This window comes from Acomys minous (genome assembly GCF_964271855.1).
Source record: "Acomys minous genome assembly, chromosome: 1".
Classification (NCBI taxonomy): domain Eukaryota; kingdom Metazoa; phylum Chordata; class Mammalia; order Rodentia; family Muridae; genus Acomys; species Acomys minous.
The window spans coordinates 22,365,128-22,383,838 of record NC_140483.1 but is presented as its reverse complement, the minus strand read 5'-3'; the positions used below and the strand labels follow the sequence as shown (position 1 = coordinate 22,383,838).

General features: G+C 46.4%; 2 protein-coding genes across 5 annotated transcripts in view; one reads left to right on the top strand and one right to left on the bottom strand.

Annotated features, from left to right (window-relative positions):
• The window catches only part of NIT1 (nitrilase 1), a 3,578-nt gene extending 966 nt beyond the window's left edge, over positions 1-2,612 (bottom strand). Inside the window, exons 1-7 of one of the 3 annotated variants that reach the window (XM_084782472.1) lie at positions 2,486-2,612; positions 2,161-2,261; positions 1,851-1,946; positions 1,230-1,487; positions 1,007-1,110; positions 533-666; positions 276-401 (exon numbers count right to left, since the gene is read on the bottom strand). In XM_084782472.1, the coding sequence (XP_084638598.1) occupies positions 276-401; positions 533-666; positions 1,007-1,110; positions 1,230-1,487; positions 1,851-1,946; positions 2,161-2,162 (720 nt within the window). In that variant the 5' untranslated portion in view covers positions 2,163-2,261; positions 2,486-2,612. The other 2 variants (XM_084782471.1, XM_084782470.1) reach the window with 2 other exon arrangements.
• PFDN2 (prefoldin subunit 2) lies at positions 1,835-18,711 on the top strand. Of its 2 annotated transcripts, none has more exons than XM_084782693.1 (4): positions 1,835-1,955; positions 16,848-16,936; positions 17,045-17,168; positions 18,403-18,711. In XM_084782693.1, the coding sequence occupies exons 2-4, from the start codon at positions 16,917-16,919 to the stop codon at positions 18,577-18,579; spliced, it is 321 nt and encodes a 106-aa protein (XP_084638819.1). In that variant the 5' UTR covers positions 1,835-1,955; positions 16,848-16,916; the 3' UTR covers positions 18,580-18,711. The 2 variants fall into 2 exon arrangements, with proteins under 2 accessions (XP_084638819.1, XP_084638818.1); XM_084782692.1 differs by lacking the exon at positions 1,835-1,955 and adding an exon at positions 2,625-2,736.

The window sequence follows — 18,711 nt, the reverse complement described above, 5'->3', positions numbered from 1 at the left end:
TGTATAGCCTTGGCTGTCCTGGAACCCACTCTGTAGACCAGGCTGGCCTCAAAACTCATGGATTTACCTGCCTCTGCCTCCTGAATGCTGGAATTCAGGGTATTTGCCACTACTGCCTGGCTTTTGTTTGTTTGTTTTGTTTTGAGGCATGGTATCACTATGTAAAGCATGCTGGCTTTGAACCCGTGGCCATCCTCTAGTGCTTAGGATTTAGGTTTGTGCCGCCCTATGCCCGCTGCTGAGAATTAAAAGTCAATGAAGAGGTATTCTCTCACCTCCCAGTGGGCTGGGCCTGTAACAGATCCAAAGGCTGAAGGGTAAGTAAGTATTTCTGCCCCAGCTTGAGCCAATTTCAGAGAGAGTTCAGGGAACCGCATGTCGTAACAGATGGCTAGACCGATCTGAAATGAGAAACAACCCGCTCACGTCCCCTGTCCCGTTCATCGTAACATCTAGTACTTTCATTATCCTAGGCCAGAGACGGATGTTAGCACTCTTTCAGGGCATTCCTATTTCCTTTTCAAACTCCCACCTTGCCTGCCGGTGTGCTGACGGGTGGCTCAAGAGCTTTTCCAGGCATGGTAGAGTTGCTTTCTCTCATAGGCCCCTGACCCGGGATCTCTACATCACACAGATGTGTCTTCCTGTAACTGGCCACTACTAATCCTAGAGCAGAGGTAAAGAGCAAACACTCAGTGCAGGCACAAGCGCTTCTCCCCAAAGAGTAACCAATAAAAACCCGAAAGTCAAGCAGTTGAGGTAATAATGCTGTAAGCCGGGCACGGTGGCGCACGCCTGTAAAATCCTAGCACTCTGGGAGGCAGAGGCAGAGGCAGGTGGATCTCTGTGATTTCTGTAGGCCAGCCTGGTCTACAAATCGAGTCCAAAACAGGCAAGGCTACAAAGTGAAACCCTGTCTCAAAAAAACAAAATAATGCTGAAGGAACGGGGTTGAAGGAAGGGGGAAAGCCTGGAAAGGGGCAAGCTGAGGGCTATGGCGTCTCACCTTTGTTGTTCAGAAGCACATGACAATTGTAGATTTTCTGTGTCTGCTCCCAGTCTTGGCCACGCTCATGGAAACCACCCAAGGACAGCCAGATTCCACATTCCCTGGGGGGTGGGGGGGGGGGAGGCAGGAGACACTGACAACTCTTGGTGCTCTAGCCCTTCTATGTGGCAATCCAGGAACACTGCCCAAGGGAGACTCCACCTCCCTTCCACCCTTGTACCTGGCAAGCTGGCTATATCGTCCCAAAAGGTCCCCATCCAATGGTTCTGACAGCAGTAGAGTCTCGGCAGGATTTCGGGCAATAAAGTCAAATGCCTCAGGCAGAAAAGCCAGGCAAGCACCCAGTCTGGCAGCTTCTAGAACCAGCTCAGCACATGTTTTAAAGTTCTCCTGCTTGTTTGGTGTTGATGTTACTTGGCACACAGCCACCAGGGGCAGCTCCCAGGAAGTTGTTGAGGATTCCACCATGGCTCTGGGCCTGGGAATGGTACAAACAGTATTCTCAGATTTGCCAGCATGGAGAAACTCAGAGGCTCAAGTCGGGGTGGGGCCAGAAACCTAGACTTTTTTCTCTCTTTTTTGAAACAATGCCCTTTTGTAGCCCAGGCAGGCCTTGTTATGTAGCTGAGGATGACCTTGAACTTCTGATCGAGCCTCCTGCTCGTTTCCCAAGTCCTGGGATTACTTGTTTCCATTCTTACACAGCATAACCCTAGAGTTGCTGGAGTTCCACTCATTAAATGTTTGGTGGATGCAGGCACCTTTGTCTCCCACTCTGTAGTTAATAAACACGGATTGTGCAGCTATGGTGCCAAGCAGAGAACATAACAAACCACGTTACCTGGGCTGAGTACAAAGTACAGAGATTTGAGGCAATCGGTGTCCGGTACACAGAAGGGACAGGAGTTGGCGAGGAGGCCTGGTGACGAAGCTCAGCCTGAAGAAGGTGAGAAATCAGGAAACCTAAGCCTCCTTCAAGCATTAAGTTTCTAGAATTCTCTGCCACTTCCAGGCCTGGCTGGTAATCCCCTCCCCCAAGGCTTCCAAAACACTTTTTACTATTAGTACCTATGGAAAGAGATCAGAAAATGGGAAAATGGGAGAGGTGACTATGATTCGTGCCTTAATACCTCAACTTCCAGTGATCTCACATTAAAACTGAAGCCCTTTTCCTCTGTCAAACGTTCCGCTGTTCAAGTCATCTCCTGGAACCTTCCTCGTTTCCCCAATTCTCTCTTCTGGGCTGTGCCACCTGCACAGCTTTATAGACTCAACATATATCTTTCCCCTTACCCCAGAATCTCAGAAGAAAAGTTCACCCTCCCTAGGTCTCCTCCATCTCGTGGTGGGTAGGGGGCACAGGACCAGATCCCAACCCGAGCCCCCGCCCTCTGATTATCGCGTCCTTCCCCGCATCTCCCCTGGGGGCCAAGAAGCTCTGTTGCACAAGTTAAAAGCATCGCAGGTGGAATTCACCGCAGCGGGCAGGGTTGGGGAGTAGGTCCTACATGAAGACACAGCCAAAACCATTCACGGGGTCGGATCTGAGGAGCTGCCAGGAGCCAGAAGCGCAGGGGCAAGTGGGCGGTAACTACCAGGCAGGATGTGACGCAATGGGAGTGCGCAGGCCGGAAAGCTTGCAGGTGGCGAAAATGGCGGACAGCAGCGGTCGTGTGGGCAAGAGCAGCGGGAGCGGCACGGGGAAGGGGGCGGTGTCGGCCGAACAGGTGAGGAGCCGCGAGCTCTTGAGGGCGCCTGGGTCGGTGTCGAGTTCGTGCGAGAATCAGGGTGTGTGGCTTGTAAGAGCCGTTAGCCCTTTCCACGTTCGCCGTGGTCACGCACAGGGCAGAGGGGGCGTTCTTTGGAGGTGACCAGGATTCCTCCTAGGGCGTGAGTTAGGTGGGTGGGTGAGCCGAGTGAGAAAGCCCTGAGGTGCGGCATCTGGGAGGGTGTCCAGGTCTCTGAGGAAGTGGGTCGTCTCCGAGGTATCCTGAAGACTGTATGGTTTGGCACGGCGTCTAGAATAACGAATGCCAGAGAGTTATTAGTTAATAAATTGGTTGTTTAGGCTGTGACTCTAAAACCATCGCGGACACGCTGCAGAGGCACGTGACTCAGACCCGAACAATGTAGTGTTCTGTAACTATTTTGACAAGGGAGTCTTTAGTAGATTGGCTTTGTGCTTTGGTTTTTGTTTGTTTGTTTGGTCTTGGGGTTGGGGATGAGGCTTACGATACGGTCGCCCAGTGTGGCTTTTATGGAATTCACCATGGAGACCAAGCTGGACTGGAACTCAGAGATCTGCTTGCCTCTTGTCTCCGAGAGTGCTGGGTTAAAGGTGTGCTCCACTACTTCCGGCTCCGGGTTGTTTGGTCTTTTGAGAAATGGACTTACTAAAGTAGCCCAGGCTGGCCTTGAACTCGTTCCCTGTTTTGACTTTTCAGAAGAGACCAGAAACCCTTTTCTAACTCAAATTTGCTTCTCCTGCCCCTCACAACATTGAGATACATCTGACAAATTAGTCAGAAAGGTATTTGTGGTATGGGAACTGTGATTTGTTAATCAAGACTAATGTTTTTTTTGTTGTTGTTGTTGTTGTTGTTGTTTTTTTTTTTTAGAGACAGGTTTCTCTGTGTAGTCTTGGCTGTCCTAGACTCGCTTTGTAGTCCAGGCTGGCCTTGATCTCACAGCAATCCGCCTGCCTCTGCTTCCCAAGTGCTGGGATTAAAGGCGTGCGCCACCATGCCCGGCTGAGACTAATGTTTAATCGATATTAGAAGAAAAATTGCACAATTGAAATAAAGTAGTAGAGGCTAGGGCTGTAGTAGGTCAAGTGGGAAAGCCCTGAGGTGTGGAATCTGAGGTGTCTGATACCACCCGGGTTAGAGGCCAAAGGGTTGGGAATATGTGTGTGTTGAGCAGTTTTTTTGTTTTGTTTTGTTTTGTTTTGTTTTTGAGACAGGGTCTCTCTGGGTTAGCCGTGGCTGTCGTGGACTCACTTTGTAGACCAGGCTGACCTCGAACTCACAGCGATCCGCCTGCCTCTGCCTCCCGAGTGCTGGGATTAAGGGCATGCGCCACCACGCCCGGCCTCTTGAGCAGTTCTTTTAATCATAAATACATTTATCAGGTGTTGAACAGTTAGTACAGGTAAAAGTATCAGCATAAAGATTTAAAAGCCTGCCCTGTGGAGCCAGGTATGGTGGTGCACGCCTTTAATCTCAGCACTTGAAAGGCAGAGGCAGGTGGATTTCTGTGAGTTCAAGGCCAGCTTCAGCTGCTAACCAAGTCCAGGACAGCCAGGGCTAAACAAAAACTCTGTCTCAAAAAACCAAAAAATACGCCTTATCAAAGAGCATAGTCTGTTGGGGGAAGAAAAAGGATTTTCATAGTTCTACTGAGTTAGAAAATAAGTGTTCTGTTGGGTGGTGGTGGCGCACGCTTTTAATCCCAGCACCTGGGAGGTAGAGGCAGGCAGATCTTCGTGAGAGGCCAGCCTGGTCTACAAAGTGGGTCCAAGATTTAAGCAAGGCTACACAGAGAAACCCTGTCTCGGAAAGAAAGAAAGTAAGTAAGTGTTCTAAGAGTAAAGTGTAGTGAAATTTAAGAATGGAAGAGGTAGCCTCTGACATAGTGAGAAAAGGGGGAGGGCACCCTTAAACTTTTTGAGGGTCTGCCTTGTATTAGGCTCTCCTCAACATAGAGAAGTGGCTAAATGAAGCCGACCTTGTCTTAAACTTGGTCAAAGACTCATTAGCTTATAAAAAAGCAGCTACTGTAATCCCTCTGGGTTACCCTGTCAGTTCTAGGCTAGCCTGGGCTACATAGCGAAACAGTGTCACAAACAAACAAGCCAGGCAGAAAGGCAAGTAGAACAGTGAGACTTTAAAATATTTATTCTGTGTATGTTTGCGTGTCTGAATGTATGTGTGCACCACATGTGTGCGGAGCCCATGGAGGTGAGAAGACAAGTTGGTCTCTGACGCTGGTTGTTAGCTACTGTGTGTGTCCTGGAACCAAACCCAGGTCCTCTGTGAAAGGAGGAAGTGTTCTTGCACTGAGCCATTTCTCCAGCCCCTACACTAAAAACTTTTGCATATAAAGAACTTTTTTTTTTTGCCACAGTTTGGAAAGAGATTCCGAAGTAATGTAGGTTTAGGACTTGGCAGGTAAGGCGAAAAGGGAAGCTGGGATGATTGGGCGGTGGTGATGGTCTTCTGCCCTAGAGTCAGATAGACCTGTGTTTGGAGTGTAATTTTTGTTTATATGTGATTTCTCCCATTACTTTTTATCCTCCTCTATCTGTAAAAACACAGTGGTTCCTGTCTCATAACTGTTTAGAGCACTAAGCAAGAAAATTGACGTGATTCCTTTTTCCACCATGTCTAAAATCCAGAGAACACAGGATGTGTTTAATAAATGCTAGTTAGGGCTGGAGAGATGACTTTTGCAGTGTCCTAAATTTGGTCTGTACCCCACCCGTGCCCTCCTCTCCCCCCCCCATCTTGGTTGGCTCATAGTTCCCTATAACTTAGCTCAAGGGGATCCAGTGTGCTGTTCTGGCCTCCAAGGCAACTGCACTCGAGTGCACATGCTCTCACACAGACACACATGCACATGATCTGGACAGTCCTTATAGATAAATGCTAATTTGCTTTTATTTTCTAGAGGATAAACTTCAGCTTCATTGTAAAGGATGAGGAAAGTTAGTCAAGTGAAGTTTTGCTTTGTTTTTTATGCCCATCTGTGTTATTTCTGCATGTATATCCATGTGAGGGTGTCAGATTCCCCTGGAACCGAAATTACAGTTGTGAGCTGCCATGTGGTGCTGGGAATTGAACACAGGTTCTTTGGAAAAACAGCCAGTGCTCTTAACCACTGAGCCACCTCTCCAGACCCATAGAAAGATTTTTTTTATTAGAAATAATGTGTTCAAAAGCAACAAGACGTGAACTGCCTGGCATTGGAAATGGTAGTGGATTTAGCAAAGATGTATTGCAACACTTTGAAGAGGGCTACAGGGCTTCTGTCTCTGATGGATAATGGCACTGTCGATGAGTAAAAAAAAGTGGGAAAGGGATGTAATTACCATTACTCAAGGGGTGGTAGAGAAAAATCCTCAAGGAAATTGAATGCATCCATGTGCACATGTCGCAGGCTAGAGCACAGATGGCGTCAGGTGTCACGGGTATCTTTCCTTGTGCACTGTCCAATTGGTTGTTGTTTGAGACAGGTGTGTTCATTTGGCCTACAACTCACCAGCTAGGTTAGGGTGGCTAGCCAGAGAATCCGTAGGCCCTCCCTGTGCCTTCCCTGGGATAACAAATGTGCCTCAAAATTGAAGTTCACTAGCATTCCATTGGCTCATGCCTCAATACTATGCCTGCCTGCCTTGTTTGTTTTGGTTTTGTTTTGTTTGTTGGTTTTTTCAAGACAGGGTTTCTCTGTGTAATAGCCCTGGCTGTCCTGGAACTTTCTTTGTGGACTACCTAAGTGTGTTCTGGGGATAAACTCAGGTTCTTGGGCTTTTTACCTGTGGAACTTTCTCTCCATCCCAATAAAAGTGTTCATCACGGAAACAGTTCGAGCCAAATGTGTCTTTCACAAGGGAAAGAGGAGTAGGTATTATGCTAGGCGCTTGTTTTATTTCTATTATTGTTTATTGGTTTGTTGTTGTGGTTTTATCTGTTTGAGATAGCATCTCCCTGTGTGGCCCTGGCTAGCCTGGAACTTGCTGTGCAGACTATGATGGATTTGTGGCTTTCTTCCTGTTCTGGCCGCCTCGGGGCACCATCGCACCTGGAGCAGTGTTTGCACGTATGTGTGTGCCATATTCGTGCCTGGTGGCCTCTGACTGTGCAGGTCAGAGCATCAGATCCCCTGGTACGAAGTTATGAGTTTGTCCTTTGAAAGAGCAGCACGTGCTGCTGAACCATCTCCCTAGCTCCCCGAATTTGAGACATTCTTAATGCAAGTATAGAGAAATCATAAAAACATACATTTTACTACTAGCTTACTCTATAAAGTAATACATTTACTGTAGGAAGTGTGTAGGCTCAATGTTCTTAACAACTGTATTTTATTATGAACTTATTAAAGGAGCCTACTTCCTTTACAACTCGACTAACCCAAACAATAGGAAAAGGAGATTAAAGAACACAATAATGAAACCTTAATGATATTAGTTCCAAGGAACAATTCTTCTGGCATAGTTAGCAGGACCTCAGCAAACCAGCAATCCCACCAAAGTTGCTGTTGAAACCTGGAGCAACCGGAACCTGAAGCCTGAAGGAGAGATAAACCTGTTCTTTAGGATCCCAAGTGCAGGATTGGAACGGTCTCGTGAGAGAACAGGTGAGGTTAATTCACTAGAAGAAGAGCAACCACCTCGAGCAGGAGCTTAATTGTTGCCAGCTGAAAAGATCCCGTGAACAGACTCTGGGAGGAGATATATAAATGAGCCCAGAACTGGAGGCGGGGCTTTTTGGAGACTTGGGATAGTTTTGGCTGCACTTTAAGATGCGCCTAGAGAGAAACACTCAAGGGAAGGCTTCGGGCTGCGTCTCCTGCTGAGGTTTGGGGTTCTGGTTACTCAAGGTTCCAGCAGAAGAAATCCTGCTGATTACACCAGGAGAATTGTTCTCGGAACTGATATCCTTATGGTTTTGTTATTGTGTTCCTTAATCCTCTTTTCCTATTGTTTTGGTTAGTCGGGTTATGAGTGACATATGCTCAGTCACTAAGTTGTTAATAAAATATATTGGTTAAGAAAATTAAGCCTACAGAAGCCTCAGCTGGAGTCCAAAGCCTTGAAGCTTTCCCTGGAGCAGGTCTCTCTAGGAGCGTCTCTTGAAGTGGTGACGAACAACCAAAACAACCTCAAGTCCTCTCTCTCAAGCCTCTTGTTTTGGACTTACATATTTATCTCCTCTCAGAGTCTCTACTAGGATGTTTTCAGCTGGCAACATCCAAGCGCCCCCACTAAATGGCTTGACTTCTGAGGGGATAAACATCCTGCTCTCTCACTAGTCTGTTCCCCATCCCACACTTGGGACCAACATAAAAACATGTTTATCTCTTCAGAAGTGTATAAAACATAGCAAAATGTCCAAATAGGAAATAATCTTACTATACAAAAATATTACATTTTGGACTATGTCTTCTGATAGTCTCCCAGTTCATTCTTTTGTATGTGTATATGGAGAGCCTGGGAAATTTACAAATGAAAGGTTTTTGGTTTTGGGGTTTTTTTGTCTCAAGTTTCTGGAGGCTGAGAATTCCATAGCCATAGCAGCACATTGGCAAGCTCATCATAGTGCAAGCAGGGAAAGGGTGAATGAGCGCGAGGAGCAGCCTAACTTTACCAAACGCTGCTTTCCTGAAAACTAGCCTGCTGCTGCAAGGAAAGTCCTGTCATCCACACACCCTTCCAACGCTCTGCCGCTGGCGGGGATGGTGGCACACAGGAGGCAGGAGCAGGCAGAGCTCTGACTTGGAGGCCAGCCTGGTCTACAAGGTGTATTTCAGGCCAGTAAAGGTTACATAGGGAGTGAGGCCCTGCCACTAAATAAATAAGTGTTCTGCCACAGGGCCTAGGGGTAGCTCCATGGTTAAAGTGTGAGGGAGGTAGCTTGAATCCTCAGAAGTTCACATAGATGTAATTCCAGCCCTGAAAGGCAGGGTAGGGAATCCCCTGAACACGCCATTAACAAAACTAGTCCCGAAAAGTTTGCTTCAGTTCGTCAAATGGGAGAGTGATGGATGGTTTCTTCTTTTGTCCTCAGCCTTGGGCCTCTGCCTGCAACTCACTCAAAATGGAGAAAAGAGTTCTTCCATAGGGCCAGCAAGATGATACAGGGGTTGAAGGCCTGCTGGCCTGCTTCATTCCCAGGATCCATTAAAGGTAGAAGGAGAAAACCAACTCCTGACCTCCACATGTGTGCCATGACACACACTCATACATACATATTATCTACACACGTATAATAGTAAGCTTTTAAAAAAAAGTAAAAGTCTTGCTACAAAGTAAGTTGTGATGTCCCTGTATTTGGAGAAGACGTAGAGTCAAGATTAGGACTTCAAGTTTGAGGCCAAGCAAATTTGAGGCCAGTGTGAGTTACATGGGATTCTGTCTCAAAAAAGACAAGAAAAATCCCTGTCATTTGTCAAGTTCAACATGTGTTTTTATAGAGGAAAAAGCCTACTCGAACATAGCATTATATCCCCTCCCCACAAAACTCATGCCATACAATGCAAAATAATATTTTCTGTCCCAGTGGTCACCAGAGTCTTAAATTGTTGTAATACTAACGCAGAATCCCAGGGTCCTTTGTGAGCATATCCACTTCCAGTGTGTGATGCAGAGGCAGGCAAGGGTAGACCTTCCCTTTCTAAAGAAGTAAAGGCAGAAGGAGGCCTGACAGACACGCCTTAGGTCTGACTCCAAGAGGGTAGGCATCCTACAATTCTGTAACAATTCTCTCTAAGTCATTTGGAGACTCTGGGGCAGGGACTGGGCCTCTAACCTGTGGGGCAGCTCCATATCTGTGGGTGTGCTGGGCTCTGTCCATGCTTCATGCTCTTGGGCTAGCGGGCTGCATTTCCCAGGCAGCTGGTGTACGCTAACAGCTGCTGTGCTATTAGGGAACTTGGCAGCTTCCTGGCCTTCACTAGGGACTGTTCCAGTGAGGATTCTCTTGTGACGGTTCCTATTTCTACCTTAGGTTTCTGCCTGGACACTCCCACCCAGCCTCCAACAGCCCAGTGCATCTTTTGAAGTTTTGGTAGAGGAAGCCGTTTCTCCATAGCTCTTAACACTCTGCTTGCTTGCAGAATTAGCACCATGATGGGGGCTGGAGAGATGGCTCAGCGGTTAAGAGCACTGTCAGTTCTTCTAAGAAGTCCTGAATTCAATTCCCAGCAACCAAATGGTGGCTCACAGCCATCTATAATGGGATCTGATGCCCTCTTCTGGCATTCAGGTGTACATACAGATAGAGCACTCATACATTTAAAAAAAAAAAAAAGAGCACCATGAGGAGACGGACACTAGCACAGGCTACTGCTAATGTTCTTCTTCCTGACGGCAGTACACGCTGTAAATACCTGGAGCATGCTGGGATGTGAGGAGCGCATTGACGGAGTTCTTTCTGCCCTCAAGACCCTAGCTTTTGCTTCGACAATTGGAGGACCAGCCTCCAAGATCTCCAAAATGAGAACCAGAGGGACAGTTTGCAGGAACTGGTTCTTTCCTTCCACTGAATCAGTCCTGGGATCAAACTCAGGTAGCCAGGGTTGGGCACAAGTGCCTGTACCAGCTGGGCCATCTTGCTGGCCTGGTCACTGTCTTGAACCTATCTTCACTTTGCATACAGCCATGCTGTGAATTTTCTAAGCTTTTAGGCTCTATTTTCTTTAAATTTGTTTTTATGTCCATTGGTGTTTTGCCTGCATGTATGTCTATGTGACATTAGAAACCCTGGAGCTGGAGTTACACAGAGGTGTCAGCAGCCCTGTGGATGCTGGAAATTGAAGCTGGGTCCTCTAAACAAGCAGGCAGTGCTTTTTTTGAGACAGGGTTTCTCTGTGTAACCTTGGGTGTCTTGGACTGGCTTTTGTAGACCAGGCTGGCCTCGAACATACAACGATCCGCCTGCCTCTGCCTCCCCAGTGCTGGGTTTAAAAGCATGTGCCTCCATGCCTGGCTGCAGCCAGTACTTTTAGGCACTGGGCCATTTCTCTCTCTTCTTTTTAGTTAAGGCTTCTTAGATTGTCTTTAACCTGGGTGGTGTGTTTCTTGGAAACAACATATTTGGATACTGTTTATGACCTGGTCATCTGGTTCTCTTCCCTCCCTCCTCTTCTACCTCTTCCTCCTCTTTTCCCTCTGAGACAGGGTTTCTCTGTTCCACAGAACCCTGGCTGTCCTGGACTCTCTTTGTAGACCAGGCTAGCCTGGAACTCACAAAGATCCACCTGCCTCAAGTGCTGTGATTAAGGGCATGTGCCACCATGCCTGGCCCTTTTTTTTTCTTCTTGATATAGGGTCTGACTATGTAGCTCTGCCTGTCCTTGAGCTCACTGTGAACTCACAGAGGTTGCCTGCCTCTGCCTCCAGTCCTGTGAGTAAAGACATGGGCCCCCATGCCAGGCCTTGGTCTTATGTTTTAATTGGAGTGTTAAGACTACTTATATTTAGGGTTATTGATACGGGTTTGCTAATTACTGTAATTTTGTTGAATGTGTTTCTGGTTGGTTGGATTATTGGTATTTTGTTTTTTCATTCTTCATATTTGGGGTTTATTGACTTACTGTGTTGGATGGATGAAGGGTGTGTGTGTGTGTGTGTGTGTGTGTGTGTGTGTGTGTGTGTCTGTCTGTCTGTCTGTCTGTCTGTCTGTCTGTGTCTGACTTTTTGTTTTGTTTGCTCTTGCTGTTCTGGTACTCAATTTGTAGACCAGGTTGGCTTCAAACTCAGAGATCCCCCTGCCTCTGCCTCCTGAGTGCTGAGATTACAGGTGTTGGCCACTGCCCGGGCTTGTCTGTCTGATCCTTAAGAAGCCCAGTCTGGTCTTGAATTCACTATGTAACTGGAGCTGACCTTGAGCTTCCGATCCTTCTGGCTTAGCCCCCGCCCCTGCCCCCCCCCCCCCCCCCAGTGCTGGGGTTACAAGCCTGACCACCAGTCTGAGTTTAAGGACTGATAGTCTGCGTTAGTTATCTTTTGTTCTTCTATCCTGCACTTTCATGATTCAGTCTTTGTCCTCTGTGTATTGGACTCCTTGCTGGCTTGGTGGTTATGAACTGACTTCGTTTGGTGCTTTCCTTGGAGTGCCCTATTTCTCAGTCTATTTAAAACATTTTAATATACTTCCATTGCATGTGGGTGCATCCTTGTGCACAGCACTGATATAGCAGTCAGAGGATAATTCTCCCAGAGTTAGTACTTTTTTTCTACTTCGTGACTGTTGTCAATCAAACATAAATAGTCAGGATTAGCAGCAAGTGTCTTTACCTACTGAGCTATCATGCTGGCGCAAGGCTGGTTCTCACCTTCCACCTTTACGTGGATTCTGGGAATTTGATTCTAGTCATCAGGCTTGGACAGCAAGAGCAGATAGCTGCTGAGTCATCTCACTGGCTGAAAATAAGTTCCAAAATCCCCTGTAACTGATAACTGTGAGTCTGAAGAAGGCTTGGGCCCATGAGTGCAGAAATAGTGTAGGTAATAAAATGAAGAAAAGGTATGAGCAGACTCTTTAGTCATGGTCCCACTGTAGAAATGAGAGGTGAAAGGGGAAATAGGGGTAAAGGAGAAGGGAGAACTCTTCTCTGGGAAACCCTAGAAACCTAAGAGGAGTAGAGGACTAACCCTGAGTCAGCCACCTGAGTGTTACCTCAGCCTCTCGGTGGTGTTTGTTGGTGTTGGCTCTCAACTGAGTGTGACTTGTCCCTAGGAAACAGTCACAGTGCCTGAAATGTGTTTAGTTTTAGTGGGTAGCGTAGTGATGTTGCTAAGTACTGTACAGTGTACAGATTGCCAGCACAAGGAAAAACTGTATGAGTCATAATGCCAGTACTGCTCCGACACTATCCTATTGTGTATTGTTTAGATTTTATAGAAAAAGTAGGAAAAAAAGACAAGTAGCTTAGTCAGGTAGCAGTGTATAATAAAGGCAGCACTGTGATTGAAACCCAAGTAAGTCTATAAAGTTTGGACTTTTTTTTAGATTTCATCTTTGCCTTATGTGTATGAATGCCTGCGTGGATGTATGTGTACCACATGCATTCCTGGTGCTCACAGAGGCCAGAAGAGGGCATCAGATCCTCTAGAACTAGAGTTCCAGGCTGTCTTAAGTTACCATGTTATACTGGTAAACATCAAGTCCTTTTTTTGGAGGGGGGGGGGCAGAAACACTTTTTAAAAAAGATTTATTTATTTATTATTATGTATACAGTGTTCTGCTTGCATGTACACCTGTAGGCCAGAAGAGGGCATCAGATCTCATTACAGATGGTTGTGAACCACCATGTGGTTTCTGGGAATTGAACTCAGGACCTTTGGAAGAGCAGGTAGCACTCTCAACCACTGAGCCATCTCTCCAGCCCCCAAACATCAAGTACTCTTAACTGGTAAGCAATCTCTCTGGTCCCCAAAATCAATAAATCCCTTTATTTCTGGGGGTTGGGGGTAGGCAGGTTTCTCTGTGTAGTCCTGGCTGTCCTTAAATGTGCTTTGTAGACCAAGCTGACCTTGAACTCAGAGATTTGCCTGCCTCTACATCCCAACTGCTGGGACCAAAGGTGTGCACCACCACACCTAGCTACACCAGACAACTTAAGAACAAAAAGAAAAGAGAATAATTAGATATAGCCATAGAGAAAAGGCCTGTAGAAAAGTATTTTGAAAGGAACAGTGGGAACCGGGAATGGTGGTGCACCTTTAATCTCAGCACTGGGGAGACAGAGGCAGGTGGTTGTCTGTGAGTTCAAGGCCAGCCTGGTGTATTAAAGGAATCCAGGTCAGTCAGGCCTACACAGAGAAACCCTGTCTCAAAAAACAAAAATAAAAACAAAACAAAAAATTGTCTGGTGTAAACAGGGATAGACTAGTCAATATTGAGAGTCCCTATTAAAGCATATTCTATGTAATTATCCCCAACTAAAAATAATGCAATTTAATTAAAATATAATGTATTCTTTTCTAAATCACCATCACTTCTTATGACTACATAGGACTATTTTCATTCTTATTATTCATGGAATATATGCTGGGAGGAAGCCATTATTAGCTTAGAGGGCTGGAGAGACGGCTCAGAGGTCAAGAGCACTGGCTGCTCTTCCAAAGGTCCTGAGTTCAATTCCCAGCAACCACATGGTGGCTCACAACCATCTATAATATGGTCTGATGCCCTCTTGTGGCATGCAGGTGTACATGCAAACAGAGCACTGTATACATAATAAATAAATATTTTTTAAAAAGTAAAACTGCTCGGCTGTTGTGAAGCTTATTAAAATAATATAACAGAGTTTCAATTATTTGGGTGATAGCCAGGTTAAGAAAGAAACTGAGAAGCAAACACAGCTTTGTAATAAAACTTTGTGTTTGTATGCGTGCATGGGTTTTTGTTTTGAGGCACAGTCTTTGAATACAGATTACCAGTCTGGCTCTGGCTTTGAACTTGAGATCTTTCTGCCTCTACCCCATGAATGGAGCTCCAGTGAAAATCTATAAACCCCAAGTGGGTGTGCGCGCTCTCGCTCTCTCTCTCTCTCTCTCTCTCTCTCTCTCTCTCTCTCTCTCTCTCTCTCTGTCTCTCTCTCTGTCTCTCTCTCTCTCACACACACACACACACAAACACTTTCTCTTGACAAAACAACAACACAACAAAAGGAACAGTGGAATTCTGAGGAGTGGGAATGGAACGAACTGCTTTCATTATCCTAGAGACCCAAAGATGTCTGCTTAAAAACTGACTTACTTTGCATTTCACTTAGAGTTACGTTGCAATTAGCTGATGACAGTGCATTTACTTTTACTGTACTTGTGGCTAAATTTTTCCACAACTGGGAATAATTCACACATTTCAGTAGATTTATTTTCGTTCATATCCTAAAAGGCAACAACAACAACAAAAAATAGTTCCTATTACACTAGAATGACTTAGTGTAGGGGGCTGGGGATAGCTCACCGGGAGATGCCTGCTGGCATCACTCTAGGCCCTTGGCCTGGCCTCGAGCACTGCAGGTTAGGGTGGTGGAGCGGGTGTGTGAAGGAAACAGGTTGCTCTTGCTGAGTACATCGGTGGGAGTACAGCACGGCATACCCAGAAGAGAGGGTCATTTGGTGCTGGGAGAACATTTAGAATCTGGTTTAGCCACAGCATTTATTTTTCTTTGTTTTCCCCTCCCACCTTTACATTTCTTTCTTGCCTACCTTTCTTCATCTTCCCTTCCCATCCTGTCCTCTCCCAGAACCCTTCCCCTCCTCCTTTTAAAAGACAGGCCTCTGTGTATCCCAGATGGCCTTGAACTCTTGATCCTCCTGCCTCAGCCTCAGCCCTGAGATTATAGACCAGAGGCACTAGCCAAGCTTCCTTCATTTTGTTTTTTAATTTGTCTTTTATTATTATTATTTCTTCAAGGCAGGATGTCATTGTGTAGCCCTGACTGGCCTGGGGGTGCTGAGATTACAGGTGTGAGCAGCCAGGCCTGTTTTAATGAGTGTTTTTGAAGATTAGCAGGTAGTTTGCTAAAATTGAGCACAAAGGGCTAATTAGACTAAAGTTGAAGGACTGGGGCAGCTTTAAGCAATCCGGGACTGGAGTGCAAGGTCAGCTCTTTGTGAACACAGGCCGCTGAGCTCCTTTGTCTGTCAAATACCTAAGAAAAGATGGCGAGTTGCGTTCCTCTGGGGCCAAGGAGCAAGGGTTTGTGGTTGGCAGCCCCACAGAAACCCTACCAAGTTAGGAGGAACAAGTCCACATTGGGTGGGGATGGTTATTACACCAAGTAAGAGTTCCTTTTGGGTGTCGGAAGTGGTGCTGGGAGTTGAACCCCAACGCCTCTTGCATGCTAAGGCCACTCTCACTGAGTTCTGTCCCCAGCCCTGAGCTGTTGTTAAAGAGCTTCAAGGCAAGGGTTGGAAAGATGCTGGCTCGGTGGGTAAGAGTACAGCTGCTCTTCTAGAAGAGCCAGGTTTAATTCCAGCTCCAGGGAAGCCATCATCCTTTTTTGGTCTCTGTGATTACAGCACTTATGCATACACACACACACACACACACACACACACACACACACACACACACACTTATATAGCTTTTGAAAAGTCTGGGGGCTGGAGAGATGGCTCAGAGATTAAGAGTATTGACTGTTCATCCAGAGGTCTTGAGTTCAATTCCTGACAACCATATGGTGGCTCACCAGCATTTCTAATGGGATCTGATGCCCTCTTCTGGCCTGCAGGTGTACATGCATGCAGAGCACTGCATATGTAATAATAATAAATCTTCTAAAAAACCATTTGGGTAGTGGTGGTGAGTGCATGCCTTTAATCCTAGCACTCAGGAGTCCCAGGTAGGCAGCTCTCTGTGAGTTTGAGACTAAGCCCTGTCTAGAGTGATTCCAGGACAGCCTGGGCTACACACATAGAAACTGTCCCGAAAAACTGAAAGTAAATAAATAAATAAAAATAAACCGATTAGCCAGGTGTGGTGGTGCAGGCCTGTAATCCCAGCACTCAGGAGGCAGAGGCAGGCGGATCTCTATGAGTTCAAGCCTAGCCTGCTCTACAAAGTGAGTTCAGGATAGCTAAGGCGACACGGAGAAGCCCTGTCTCAAAAAACAACAAAAAGGTCTTGCATAAGACCCACTTTCAGCTTCCAGCACCCACATGGTGACTCCCAACCATCTGTAACTCCAATTTCAGGGAATCTGATGCCTTCTTCTGGTCTCTGCGCACCAGACACAAATGGTACATATACGTACATACTAACAGACACCACATCACACTCACAACATATACTACAAAAAAATGAATAAATTGGGAAGGGAGACAGCCCTCCTTGCCTGCAAGTCTCATGTAGAATCCCAGCAGCTCCTGACCCCTTTATCTCTCACATTCAGATCTACTGCTAACTCCTCCTGTGCCTAGTAAGTGTCTCACGAATGTAGGCACTCCGTAAGTGCCTACTGGGGAAAGAATTCCAGACAAAGAAATTGCAAATCTGTATCTACTCCATTCCCAAGATAGGTACCCACTACTGCCTTTTGTAACTTGCCATCCCACACGCTGCCTTGACTTTCTGGTCTTTTCACCGTCTCATCTCTTCTCTCTTAGGTAATTGCTGGCTTTAATCGCCTTCGGCAGGAACAGAGGGGCCTGGCAGCCAAAGCAGCTGAGCTGGAGATGGAACTGAATGAGCACAGGTCAGAAAGTGGCAGAGCAACTACAGAATAGTTGGACGGGCCATTTTGTGAGGGGGGGTTGCAGTAGGGGGACTGAATGTTGAGGTCTTGTCTTGTCCCCATCCCTAGCCTAGTGATCGACACGCTGAAGGAAGTGGATGAAACCCGCAAGTGCTTCCGCATGGTTGGAGGTGTGCTGGTAGAGAGGACTGTCAAAGAGGTGCTGCCCGCCTTGGAGGGTAACAAGGAACAGGTGAGCATGAAGTCCTTAATAGGAGTTTGGGCAAGCAAGAGGTTAAGTTGGGGTGAACAAGGACGTAGGGAATGTGAGGGGACAAAGTCCAGGCAGAAATGCATGAGGATAGCACATAGCCTGTTAACCTATGCCCTTTTTACTGTTACGAAGTCTAACTCCTTACGTGAGGAGTTGTTGGCTGTGAGCCCTCCATGGGCTCTTTGATGTGGTTGAGTTGGGAGGGGAATGGGCAGAGCTGAGTCCATGGTACCTGAATCTAAATCACCTGAAGAACTAGTTTGGCCGATCTGGGCATCAAACCCAGCGCCTTATGCAGAGTGGGCTAAGTGCTCTCCCACTGAGCTACATGGACTCCAGCAAGAACCAGTGTAAAATGAAGCTTCCTGGGCTCTCTCTGGATCCCTAGCCAGACCCCTGAAGATACCACAAATGACATTTTAAAGGGAGAAAGAGTACTGACTCGGGTGGCATACATTGGTGAGTAACTTGCTGAGATGATGAGGCAGGGGAGTCTTGCCTTTGAAGCTAGCCTGGGATAAATCAATAGGTTAAAAAAAAATTAATGTGACCTAAAAGAAGAATCCATAGTATGATAAATACTAATTTAAAAGCAAGCATCCCACCCTCCCTGGGGAGCTGTTGCCAACTGAAGGTTGTGTGTGGGGGGGAGGTCATTGTCTTAAGTGATGCACTCTGGTGAGTCGCTCATTCTCCAGACCAAGGGTGGTCCTGGTTAAACTCCAAGGGCCACACAACAAAACAGAGAAATATGATTCTGAGGTGGGGAACTTGTAGGGTGAGTTGGTAGGAGGTGGGCCTAAGTATGATCAGAATATAGCATATACTTTTATGAAACTGTCAAAGAATCAATAACAAAAGTAAGTAGCCCAGATGTTTCCCTTGTATAAGCCACTGTGTTTGAGAAAGAAATCGCTTGAGAGTTTGGGCTTTGTTAACTCTTGGCTAAAGGTGAGGTTAAAAGTATTATCTTAAACTGGGCGTGGTGGTGCACACCTTTAATCCCAGCACTTGGGAAGCAGAGGCAGGCGATCACTGTGAGTTCAAGCCCAGCCTGGGTTACAAGCAAGTCCAGGACAGCAAAAGAAACCGTGTCTCAAAAGACAAAAACAAAAACAAAACAAGCAAAAAGTATTGTTTCACCTCCTCTAACCATATTCCGTTCCAGGTCAGACCTGAAAGCCTTTTTATAACCTCTTTTCCCCCCCTTTAGATACAGAAGCTCACTGAGGCACTGTCACAGCAGCTTCAGGCAAAGGGGAAAGAGCTCAATGAATTCCGGGAAAAGCACAACATTCGTCTGATGGGGGAAGATGAGAAGCCAGCAGCCAAGGAAAACTCAGAAGGGGGTGGGGCTAAGGCCAGCTCAGCAGGGGTGCTGGTCTCGTAGGAACTTAAAGCCTCTGCATTTTTTTTTACCCTGATTCCCACTTCTGATTTCTTTTTATTGTTGTTGTTATTATTATTTTCTCAGCTATTGTAATATTTTTTTGTTAATTAAACGTTTTGGTCAGAATGCTTA